Source organism: Nyctibius grandis, chromosome 1 (assembly GCF_013368605.1).
Source record: "Nyctibius grandis isolate bNycGra1 chromosome 1, bNycGra1.pri, whole genome shotgun sequence".
NCBI lineage: Eukaryota > Metazoa > Chordata > Aves > Nyctibiiformes > Nyctibiidae > Nyctibius > Nyctibius grandis.
The window spans coordinates 107,972,406-107,985,964 of NC_090658.1; the positions used below are offsets into that span (position 1 = coordinate 107,972,406).

The 13,559-nt window shown below is 36.6% G+C and overlaps 1 protein-coding gene across 1 annotated transcript in view; it reads left to right on the top strand.

Annotated features, from left to right (window-relative positions):
- CSMD1 (CUB and Sushi multiple domains 1) overlaps window positions 1-13,559 on the top strand; it is a 1,320,281-nt gene that overhangs the window by 1,107,860 nt on the left and 198,862 nt on the right. The window contains 3 exon segments of the mRNA XM_068415956.1: window positions 2,104-2,291; window positions 5,533-5,727; window positions 12,573-12,689. Coding sequence (XP_068272057.1) covers window positions 2,104-2,291; window positions 5,533-5,727; window positions 12,573-12,689 — 500 coding nt within the window.

Sequence of the window (13,559 nt, forward strand, 5' to 3'; positions counted from 1 at the left end):
CGTCCTGCCTCCAGGACTTATCTCTTCCTCCAGCCAGAGTTGTAAATCACATCAATTAAGGCACAGCAAAGGTATTGTTCTGCTCCCAAGGCCCTTACCTCTTGCCAGACTTGCAGGCCTCTGTAGCACCCATCCCCTCCTCCAGCCAGAGTAGTCAAACAAGTTGTTCAAGGCACACTAACTCTGTCTGTCACATATGATCAACTTGCTTGCTGTATCTATGGATGCATTTTTTTTTTTTTTGATCCTCTGTCCTAAGTGTGATTTTTAGGCTAAGAATTGTAACATTGCTGTAAACTTCAGGGGGACAGTGATCTATTCTGATTCTTTTAGGAAGAGATGATGGCATGTCCAGAATTTTGTTGTGTAATATTTGCATCCTTTTTTCGAAAAAAAAAACAAAACACCAAAACAAAAAAAAAAAACCCACAATTTATTTCATTGACTGATTGCAATGTGTTTTCTAATAAAATATTGATACACGACAAATTAAAGAATCAAAGCCTAAGGTACTTGAAATTATATAATCAAGAATACGATAATTCTGTTCTTCAGGTATTTGATCAAATAGCATTAAGGAATGAGAATAGTTTTCTACTAATTACAGTCTTGAAAATGTCACTTCATAGCTATGTTAAGCAGCGTATTTCTGTGGACTGCCTAAATAATCAGCTCAAATAAGCAATACACACTGGACTGCCGAAATCTTTCTTAAATTTTATATTCTGTGCTAGAAGTTCTTAAATTCTTCAGACAGAAATCTTCCTTAGAAATCTGAAAGAAAAGGTTATGCCATAGCTTCCCAGATTTTTGGCACTACCTTTTACAAAACTATCTGACGTTGGATAATATTCTTGGAAACTCATCCATCTTCTGACTAACGGTGATGTAGGGCCTTTTAAGGTGTAGATTATGGGGGTTTTAATCTTGTAAATACTTTTAGAAAACTGAAAAAAAAAGGAAAATTGAAATACAAATTAAGGAGGGGAAAAGCAACTATTATCTGTATAATGTGGGAATCAAACTGAAAAAATGGAAAAATTTGACTACTTTTCTTTTTTAATTAATGCTGTATTTTTAGTATAAAAGGACCATAAGAGTAATATGGATTCATATTTAATGAAAAAGTGTGCAAATACATGCTATAGACTAGTGTAGCCAGCAGGATTAGGGAAGTGATTGTCCCCCTGTACTCAGCAACTGGAAAGGCCACACCTCAAACACTGTGTTCAGTTTTGGGCCCCTCACTACAAGAAATACATTGAGGTGCTGGAGCAAGTCCAAAGAGGGCAACGAAGCTGGTGAAGGGTCTAGAGCACTAGTCCTATGAGGAGTGGCTGAGGGAACTGGGGTTGTTTAGTCTGGAGAAAAGGAGGCTGAGGGGAGACCTTATTGCTCTCTACAACTACCTGAAAGGAGGTTGTAGTGAGGTGGTTGTCAGTCTATTTTCCTAAGTGAGAAGTGATAGGACAAGAGGGAATGGTCTCAAGTTGTGCCATGGGAGGTTTAGATTGGATATCAGGAAAAGTTTCTTCACTGAAAGGGTTATCAGACATTGGAACTGGCTACCCAGGGAAGTGGCTGAGTCACCATCCCTGGAGGTATTTAAAAGAGTAGTAGATGTGGTGCTTAGGGACATGGTCTAATCGTGGATTTGGCAGTGTTGGGTTAACAGTTGGAATTGATGATCTTAAAGGTCCTAATCAGCCAAAACAGTTCTATGATTCTATCATTTTATCTAGCTCTGTATAAATTTCTCATAAAAATGCTGGTGTTTTTATCTTTCTGTTATCTCAGAATTCATTTCATTTCCTCTGAAAGACATTTCTTTCATATCATCCTAGTAATTGCTTTGTATAAACACATAAATGTCATCAAATTTGGCATAGCATAGATGGTTTAGTGAGAAAAAATAATAATAATTCTCTTTAATTTATCATAATTCTCTGATATAATTTGCATATGAACAAAGGCAAGTTCCAGGACAGTGGTCTTTCCATATGAAAGCGTCTTGCTTCCAAAATGGTGAATTTATGTTTGTAACGGGTGGATTTAATATAATCCAGTTTAGCCAACTTAATTCTCTTTTTCCTTTATTTTCAGTTTCAATATGGAACCCAGTTATGATTTTCTACATATTTATGAAGGAGAAGATTCCAACAGTCCTCTAATTGGCAGTTTTCAAGGCTCACAGGCTCCTGAAAGAATAGAGAGCAGTGGTAACAGTCTGTTTCTGGCTTTTCGCAGTGATGCTTCTGTTGGAATGTCAGGATTTGCCATTGACTATAAAGGTACTGTTCTCCTCATAATCTGTGGAAACATAAAGGGAAAAAAAAATGTTATTTAGTATTTATTGAGACTCAAATCTGTTTATTTCTAGATGTACTTATACTGAACTGCCAAATACTTCTTTGCACCAATGTAGGTTTTAAAAACTATTTTCTGTAAACATGTGGGGGAACACAGAAATCCTCTTTCATGAAATCTTTTTCACATAACTTATGCACATTGTCATCTTCCAGAAAAAAAAGTGGAGACAGAAGATGCACATCAAAAGTAACATTTGGAAAAGAGTTGTAGAATAATGGATTAGTCTTACCCAATCAGAATACATGACTGTTGCTGCTTCCTTGCTGATACACACCAATATGTTTTCCTTTCCACTTTGTTGTTGAATCTACATATGCATTTTTGAACAACTACTGCAGGACAATATTTGCATTTTTGCAGGGTACCTATTACTAGACAGAGAATGGGTTACACCGACTGTTTATTTAAAGACACACTCACTTTAAATGTTGATTTCTTTTCTGGTCACAGATGCTGTCTCTGGCTTGATTGTCATCTCTGCTGAGATTTATTAAGCTGTTTTTCATCAGCAGAGGTGCTGTCTCGCTTCTTAATCTGACAATGGAAGCAAACCACATTAATGTACATGTCAAAAATGAAGTAACAAAAATATCTAAAGAATATAAAATAACATACCAATAAAGGAGAGGGAGATTAAAAAGAACTATGAAATAATTTTTACATTTAGTCTTCATCTTTCATCCAGCATCATGAATTATTTTCCATGTTGGTAAGGCTATTCTTCCCAAAGTAATTGTCATATTGCCATAGATGAAATCTTAGTCTGTTTGCTCCTATTTAAACACAAAACAAAATATAAATAAAATGGGAAAACAATTTGTTCCAGGAAGTCTTGTTGGCCTGCAAGGAAAGAAAATGACAAGTTGAGCAGGAGATAAAGAGATAAAGATGCCTATTGAAAATGTGCATACACATTTTCTCTGTGTGTGTATTTTCTATTCTCAGAGTAATCTGATATGTGTGCTTCTATGAAACTGAAGTTAAATGAAATAATAAGAAAATAAAAATACATAAGATCAGAACAATATATTTTAAAAGTTGTTATATTCAATAGACACTATGTTTGTGCCTAATAATTCAATATTTTTATTAAGTACATTATGTAATATATTATATAAAATTTATTATTTTACATTTCTCATTATGGACATCTAGTTTTGCTTTCTGATAATATTTCTTGAGTATTTCATTAAAATATGTGCTTTATTAACATTTTATATGGGAAAGAGGCATGCTGTAAACTTTGACTATGAATTTGACTCTGTAGGTTTTTAATAAAAAATCTTTGCCTCCTACAATGAACTTTATTTATATTAGGTGCACTCTTCCCTCCTAAAGAGTTCACATTTTAGCAAAATATTATTTATAGAAGTAATATCACACAATATTTTCACAGATTTTTAAAGGGAATGAGTTGTATTTAATTCTTTTGGAGGAAAAAGTATTGCACAGTTATCAACAGTATAGTAATACTAATATTTTGTTTTCGTTTATTTAGTTAGAAAGAATGTTCTTGCCTAAATCCTTCATATTTGAAGATCATCTCAATAATGTTATTGAAACAAAGTAATTTCTAATATGAATTATTTCTCCCATCCCTTTTCTTTGTATTTTAACTTGCTAAAGATGATGAATGAAATCCTAGTCTTGTTAACATCAATGTCTATACTCACTTTGACTTAAAGATTTCATACCTATTAGCTCATGCCAGAAAACAACTGTTGTGCTTAGTTTGTCAGCCTTCAAGCTCCAGTTATTATTAGATTTTCTTAAATATGAAGCATAAAGAACAATAAATTTTTAATGTTTAAATTATTCCATAATATGGCAGCTTTCTAACCAGAAGTTATTGAGTATTGAGCATGGTACTTGGTTAAAAAACATAATAGTGTTAAGTGGTGAATTCTAGAAATTGTAGTTTTTCTACACTGCTAAACTTTGTTGGAGTAGTTCACCTTTTGGAGAGTTCTACTAACAAAAGGCAGGCAGAAAATACTTTTGGTTAGATTATCTTGGTATAATTTCCTTGGCCAGATAACCAATCTAATGCAAACATCCATGACCTTGTAGTAAGCATACAGAAACAATAAAAATATTTTAATAAGAGGCTGAAAAATATAAACTGACTGGAAAAAAAACACTGATAATTGTTCTATTGTATTTTATTTTATTGCTTTTAATTGAAAGTGTGTATAGATTCATTAATGACTTGGATGAGGGAATAGAGTGCACTGTCAGCAAGTTCGCTGATGACACAAAACTGGGAGGAATGGCTGACACACCGGAAGGCTGCGCAGCCATTCAGAGGGACCTAGACAGGCTGGAGAGTTGGGCGGGGAGAAATTTAATGAAATATAACAAGGGCAAGTGTAGAGTCCTGCATCTGGGCAAGAACAACCCCATGTACCAGTACAAGTTGGGGGCAGACCTGTTGGAGAGCAGCGTAGGGGAAAGGGACCTGGGGGTCCTAGTGGACAGCAGGATGACCATGAGCCAGCAGTGTGCCCTTGTGGCCAAGAAGGCCAATGGCATCCTGGGGTGTATTAGAAGGGGTGTGGTTAGCAGGTCAAGAGAGGTTCTCCTCCCCCTCTACTCTGCCCTGGTGAGGCCGCATCTGGAATATTGTGTCCAGTTCTGGGCCCCTCAGTTCAAGAAGGACAGGGAACTGCTCGAGAGAGTCCAGCGCAGAGCCACGAAGATGATTAAGGGAGTGGAACATCTCCCTTATGAGGAGAGGCTGAGGGAGCTGGGTCTCTTTAGCTTAGAGAAGAGGAGACTGAGGGGTGACCTCATTAATGTTTATAAATATGTTAAGGGCAAGTGTCATGAGGATGGAGCCAGGGTCTTCTCAGTGACATCCCTTGACAGGACAAGGGGCAATGGGTGCAAGCTGGAACACAGGAGGTTCCACATAAATATGAGGAAAAACTTCTTTACGGTGAGGGTGACCGAACACTGGAACAGGCTGCCTGGAGAGGTTGTGGAGTCTCCTTCTCTGGAGACATTCAAAACCCGCCTGGACACGTTCCTGTGTGATATGGTCTAGGCAATCCTGCCCCGGCAGAGGGATTGGACTAGATGATCTTTCGAGGTCCCTTCCAATCCCTAACATTCTGTGATTCTGTGATTCTGTGATAGATTTACTTTAATTCATTTTAACAGAAAAGCCGCGGGAAGCTTGTTTTGATCCTGGAAGCATCATGAATGGGACAAGAATCGGAACAGACTTTAAGCTTGGTTCAACTATTACTTACCAGTGTGATTCTGGATATAAGATTATTGATCCTTCAACTATAACATGTGTAATTGGTGCAGATGGAAAGCCAGCATGGAACAGAGCATTGCCATCTTGTAATGGTATGTACTGTTTTCTTACGATTTCCCTTGTCCTCACACTTTCTCAGTCCTTGAGGCTGTTAATACTATTTCTACATATATAGACTGTATTAAAAAAACCCTGAGGTTAAAAAATAAAAATCATGATGATATGAGTTTTGGACTATATCTTAGTCATTAATGTATTGTTTTAACTATTTACAAATATCTTTAAATTCTGAAATCAACACATATTGTTATGTTCATAATAATGATTACAATGTAATATGTCAGTTTCCATGGTTTCCCTTTACATTACCTTTAGTGGAAGGCTTTGTGATTTGTATGAGAATCCATATAAAACAGACTAAATGATAATTATGAAGTATTACTGGCCAATCCATTGTTTCTTTTTATTCTCTTTGTATTGTCTGTTGCCAATTTATTCTTTCTTAGACTGCAAGTAGTGGCAGTCCTTTCAGCAAAATGGAACTTCAGTATATGACTGATTTATAGTAATAGGGATTTATCTGTGCTTCCACATAATCTCAAGATGTATTGTTTTCAGGTATTACCTTCCTAGTGACAGTAATTTAGAACTGCATTTTAAAAGGATGCAACAACTTACACTGTGCATATACCATTTGAATTGTGCTCAGAGCAAGGAATGGGTACTGGAAATAGGTAAAGTTGTTAGACTTAAGTTGTTAGACTATTTCCAGGCATGATTTCAATCCAGAACTTATAGGACTCTCTAAAATTTCTTAGTTACAGTGCGGGAGTAAGCATGAAGAAGAAAAACAAAAATAACTTGTGGTTTACCTTGCAAACTGGTATATTTCTCATCTTATTTTTTGGGCTGTTTGTGTCTTTGACATAAAATTCAAATTTAAATTTAAAACTCAACATTTATGTTCTTAATTTTTCAAAGCAGAATTAACATCCTATTTCTTAAGAAATAATTTGCTATTAAAATGCTATCTATTATTATAACACTTCATAAAATATGAAATAAAAAATGAGGGGAAATGTTCTTTTTGAATTCTCTATTTTTTACACACAGAAACAAAGGTCTAGAACAGACAGACAGAGCTCCTAAAACAATACCTGTATTTTAACAAAATAAATATCAATATCTCACATTGAGTTAATTTTGAAGATCATCCAATAGATCAAAATCTAAATTCTAAAATCTAAAATTTTACAATTATTTTTCAACATAAATCGTTTAGTACTTTATTGACAATAACTAACATATGTAACTTTCTTTTGATTCGTTAAAATTGTTCTATATTTATACAACACAAATGCTGCAACAAGGGACAGGGGGTAAATTAGTTAGCCATAGTTCTGAGATGTCATTTTAATTTTCTGCCTCAGTAATTATAATTCTTATTCCAAGGTGACAATTAATGCAGTATTGAGATGCTTGTGATATCTATTCTAAATAACACTGGGTGTCTAAAGAAGCAGAAATTACTAACTGAAAGATTGGGTATATTGACACTGTTAAATCTGAATAAAACTGAACTGGAATACCTGCTTGTGAAAGTACTTTAAGTCTGTTTATTTGTATGGTTTACTGTGTGTTCCATTTTAAAACACATACTCTTATGACTTCAGTTAAGGTGTAGAGGTTTTAAAAATATCATTTACATGGCTGCTACGCTTGTGTACTATTATGGAGTAAAGCATAATAGATAAATAAATATCTATTTATACTCCTTTGTGGATTCTTAAATAACTCTTTAATAAAATAGACATGATTTATGAGAAGGACAAAAATCTCAAATTGTGGGTTATAATGGAACCACAGATTACTGAGGACTGCATGAACTCTTTGGATCCCTGTAAGTCTTATTTTGCCATAGTACTGTAGTGATGGCTGTGCCAAAGAACCAAAGGAAGTAGAGTAAAGAATTCTTCTTTTTGTAACAGGGCACTGTTTTGAGTAAAATAGAGACACTAATAATTTAAAGTAAATGAAAAATTATGCGAGTGGGAAGTGTAAACAAAATCAATTCTTTTAAGTTTAAATATAGATATGAAATACAGATAAGTGAGCCTACCAGGGGAGGTGCCCCGCTAGACCTGCTGTTTACAAACAGAGAAGGACTGGTGGGAGATGTGGAGGTCGGAGGCTGTCTCGGGCATAACGATCACAAAATGATAGAGTTTTCTATTCTTGGTGAGGTAAGGAAAGGGGTCAGCAAAACCGCTACCTTGGAGTTCCGGAGGGCGGACTTTGGCCTGTTCAGGACGCTGGTTGAGAGAGTCCCTTGGGAGACAGTCCTGAAGGGCTAAGGGGTCCAGGAAGGCTCGACATTCTTCAGGGAGGTAATCTTAAAGGCACAGGAGCAGGCTGTCCCAATGTGCTGTAAGATGAGCCGGTGGGGAAGAAGACCAGCCTGGCTGAACAGAGAGCTTTGGCTAGAACTCAGGAATAAGAATAGAGTTTACCACCTTTGGAAGAAGGGACAGGCAACTCAGGAAGAGTACAAGGATGCTGTCAGGATGTGGAGAGAGAAAATTAGAAAGGCAAAAGCCCAGCTAGAACTCACTCTGGCCACTGTCGTAAAAGATAACAAAAAATGTTTTTACAAATACATTAACAACAAAAGGAGGACCAAGGAGAATCTCCACCCTTTACTGGATGTGGGGGGAAACATTGTCACCAAGGATGAGGAAAAAGCAGAGATACTTAATGCCTTCTTTGCCTCAGTCTTTAACAGTGAGACCAGTTATCCTCAGGGGGAAGGTGATGGAGCAGATCATCCTGAGAGTGATCACACGGCATGTCCAGGACAACCACGGGATCGGGCCCAGCCAGCATGGGTTCATGAGGGGCAGGTCCTGCCTGAGCAACCTGATCTCCTTCTATGACCAGGTGACCCGCATAGTGGATGACGGAAAGGCTGTGGATGTGGTCTACTTAGACTTCAGTAAAGCCTTTGACACAGTCTCCTATAGCATTCTCCTGGAGAAGCTGGCAGCTCGTGGCTTGGACAAGAGTACTGTTCGCCGGGTAAAAAACTGGCTCGACAGCCAAGCCCAGAGAGTGGTAGTGAATGGAGTTAAATCCAGTTGGCAGCCGGTAACCAGTGGTGTCCCCCAGGGCTCAGTCTTGGGGCCAATACTCTTTAATATCTTTATTGATGATCTGGATGAGGGGATCAAGTACACCCTTAGTAAGTTTGCAGTCGACACCAAGCTGGGTGGGAGTGTTGATCTGCTTGAGGGTAGGAAAGCTCTGCAGAGAGATCTGGACAGGCTGGATTGATGGGCCGAAGCTAACTATATGAAGTTCAACAAGGCCAAGTGCCGGGTCCTGCACTTCTGTCACAACAATCCCATGCAATGCTACAAGCTTGGGGCAGAGTGGCTGGAAAGCTGCCTGGCAGAAAAAGACCTTGGAGTGCTGGTGGACAGCTGGCTGAATATGAGCCAGCAGTGTGCCCAGGCAACCAAGAAGGCCAACAGCATCCTGGCTTGTATCAGAAATATTGTGGACAGCAGGACTAGAGAATTGATTGTTCCTCTGTACTCAGCACTGGTGAGGCTGCACCTCAAATACTGTGTTCAGTTCTGGGCCCCTCACTACAAGAAGGACATTGAGCTGCTGGAGCACGTCCAAAGAAAGGCAACAAAGCTGGTGAAGGGTACGGAACACAAGTCTTATGAGGAGCGTCTGAGGGAACTGGGGTTGCTTAGTTTGCAGAAGAGGAGGCTGAGGGAAGACCTTATCGCCCTCTACAACTATCTGATAGGAGATTATGGTGAAGTGGGGGTCAGTCTCTTCTCCTGGGTAACCAGTGATAGGATGAGAGGAAATGGCCTCAAGTTACGCCAGGGGAGGTTCAGGCTGGATTTTAGGAATAATTTCTTCACTGAAAGAGTCATTAGGCATTGAAACAGGCTGCACAGGGAGGTGGTGGAGTCACCATCCCTGGAGGTGTTCAAAAAACGTCTAGATGTGGCACTTCAGGACATGGTTTAGCAGGCATGGTGGCATTGGGTTGATGGTTGGACTTGATGATCTTTTAGGTCTTTTCCAACCTTAACGATTCTATGATTCTATGAAAACATATTTATACACAATTTTAAGGGTAGGAGTCACATAGGAGGCCAGAACAAAAATACACTCAGGATCACCTTTGTTATCATGTAAAGCCCTCTTGTAATATACTGCTTAACCCAATCAAATCTGAAAATGTCAAACAAAAGTGCTCATGATGCAATTTTAGCACAAGGTTCTGAGTTTATATTTCTTTATTTATACTGATATTTAATTGACCTTTTTTGAACTTTTTTAAAATGTTGTATGAAAAAACATTACAAATTTTGAAGCATGAAAAAAGGAAAAGAACCTAAAGAACGTAAGTGTTTTTTAGTAAATCCTAAGAATCTTTGAAAATGATGGACTTGTAGTTCTTTAAGTCAATTACTCTAGTTAAGTGAATTAACTTTATTTCTTTGTGGTGTGGTTTTTATTGTTTTTTTTTTAAGGTAGCATTTTACAGTCAGACATGGTGAAAACAAACTTACCGGTAGGTATATGCTGAAATGGAAAGTGTCAGGCAAACTGTTTTCATTATTAATTTCACAATCCTTAATGAAGTTATTAAAATACATCCTCTGAAAATGTAGTTTTTTCTCACTAAAACAGACTTTACTTATAGTCAAAACTGAGAGCTCAGTTTAGGATATATTTGACTGCCACAGCACTGCACTGATAAATTTTACAGCCTTAACCTACAAGAGAACTTTTCTTGCATCTTTTTTAGCCTGAGCACTCACAGGCTTTCCTTACAGAGTGGATATACTATAAAGATGTTACCATAGATATTATCAAAGATATTATCAAAAACATATCTAAAAGTAGGAAAACACATTTTAGAAGGGAACATTTTTACAACTCCATAACTTCGGAATTTGTTTTAAATTAAGCATAAGTGATATACTTTCATTCCAGTGAAATGTTAATGATTTGAGAATTTTATCTGCTAATTAGAAGATAGACTTTGTGGCTTAGTTTCTGTTATCCTCAAAGCAAGAAGAGAAAGAAATATAGAGATTTTAAATTCATGGCATGAACTGATTCCTTGTGATATTTGAGTTTCACCTCCATCACATAATCCTATTCAGCCTGCTGACAGATTAAACTTCTCATCTTGTATCATTACAATGGATTTTTGAATAATTCATATTGTGCAGCTAAGAGTAGACACAGATTTGTAGTATTAATTGCTGCCTGTGTAAGGAAGTTAAGCTTGTAGAGATATTTCAAGTGCAATTTTAAAGCCCAGTTGCTGTCAGGGAGCAGAAAGAGCAGGTCTGCTCCACAAGGGCAGATGAGCCAGGAGCCAAGGATGACCAAAGTGAGGATCTGCCCTCACTTACTAGGTACAGTCCCGCAGCACATGAGCCAGGTCAGCAGAGCCAGGAGCTGGTAACAGGGTCCTTTGATAGTCCCAGACCAATGAGCTTGTCCCCCTGGGCCCCAGGTCCTTCTCCTCAGAGCTGCTTTCCAGGCCATTGTTAAAATGTAATCTGCTATATGTAAGATTCCCAGAGTGGAGTAATGTTGGTTTACTTTTTTCCTTATAGTAGAAAGTAATTGTTTAGATTATGCAATGAACTTTTTCTTGCTTAAAAATAAAAGTAATGTGACTATTCTAGTTTTTTATAGTTTATCTACTTATTTATTTTTAAATAATTTCATTATTGGATTCTTGGGTGAAATAACAGTGTAAGTTTATTCTTGTAAAATCTATAGTTTTTAGTAGTGCTTGATGAAATCATTTGACCAAAAAAAAAACCAAAAACAGTGCACCAGATTGCATATAACTAATGTAATTATTATAAGACTTACATTTTAATGAAGACTTTGACAGGAAGCCAAGCCTTTCCACTAGTTCGCAAAAGTTGAGAAGAGTGACAGCAATACTTTGTTTTCATTGTATAGAAATGTATTTACTCAATATTTAACACAAAGAAATATTTTAACTTAAAAATAGCCACTCTTTATGTTTGCTGTTTCTCCAAAAGCACATATCCCTTTCATCCACTCCCTGCTTTGGCTTTTCCTGAGAAATCCATGAGACATGGACTTCCTGTGATGTAATGCTTTCAGTTACAAATGGTAAATCCAGCAGTCCATTAGCATGCCACGTTTATTGTCCACACATGGAAGGAACATACAATGCATGCGTTGTTAATTTTTTCCTCATGATATGGGCAGAACTGCTACTTACATAATGCCTGACTAGTTTTGAAGGTTGGGGCTCCACTGTCCTTAAATATCCCTTCTAACTTCTGTAGCTGTAAAATATTTCTCTTACTCCTTCTGTTCTGTTTTATATACGTAAGAATCTGAAGATTTTTTTTATGTGTATAATCTATATGCTCTTTTCATAATCATCTAAGAAGTTATGAAAAGTAAAGCAATTCAAGCATACATTCACAAAGCAGAATCCATGGTATTCTGTGCAGGGTACTGTTAGCATATCTATGTATTCCTCTGAGACCCAAGATGACCCAAGAGTTATTTTTTTACATAGATACATAGATAGATAGGTATAGACATATATCCAAATTGAAAAAAAAAACACCTAAATTCTGTTTACAGTTTCTTTCAACTAAATAATTTACACTTCCAGTCCTAGATGAATACTTGTAGTCAAGTAAAACTCTCATATATTGTAATTTTAAAGAAACTTTAATAAAAATTATATCATAAGAAAGAACCATTAGATATGTTATTAGAGGAAAACTAAACAAAAACAAAAGCACTAAACTGTCACTTTGTAATCTTTAGGTTTTCCTTTTCAGACTGAACTAATGCAGACAACTGTAATGAATATAACATTTCTTTCTGTTGGTTCCAGCACCATGTGGAGGGCAGTATACTGGATCAGAGGGAGTGGTTTTATCACCAAGTTATCCTCATAATTACACTGCAGGACAGACTTGCCATTATTCAATAACTGTACCTAAAGAATTTGGTAAGAATTTCTTCTACTGATTTACCAGTCATTAATTATTGTTCTACTGTTCAAATGTCCTTCATGTGTAATAGTGACCTTAAATTTTCAATATATTGCAAATTGCTTACCAAAAATAAATATATTCTCGACACAGAAATTGATTCTAGGGTTTTGACCTTTTACTTCTCCTTAGAGTAATCAATAGACTTCAGCTAAGCCATCTATGTCTGCTATCCAAGCGTACTCTGAATACTTCCATTGATTAGATCATTCATCATCATAGGGTAATCATTCATTCAAGCTTTCTGCAAAGTAAAATCAGTTGTCAAAAAACAAGCACCAAGTGTTTTCTTATATTTTAACTTTTTGTTTTTCATGTTTTAATAAGGGCAACATGAGTAGGATCACATTTAACAAGTACAGTGGAGGAAAAGAAAGCAATTTTACATAAAATTACCAGAAATGTTTGTGAAAAAGCACAAAGCTTATTATTTCAGTGTGTCAAAATACTTGGACAAAATCTCTGAAACTTGTGCAGTTGTATGCAGGGCATGGCTCTCTGCAAAGCAGGTTTCTCTAATTCAAGTCCAGACAAATAGAATAAGATCCATTTTACTACTTACTTACCAAAAGACTGAGTGCACACACAACTTAGTGTGTTTGGTACTTTCTACATGCAATGAAACGTGTAAGGACTCAACAGTTTGTTCACTGAGGAATTTGGAAAGCTGCTGACAGAAGCAGTTAAAGATTTACAAGTTGAGAGCTTGGGAAAAGCTTATTACACCTGCTAATAAATTAAAACCAATCCTTTTTCATTCATGATATAAATTTTCTTTTAAATAGATGTATTTTTAGCAGTTCTAATAAGTTTGGGGATTGGAGAAC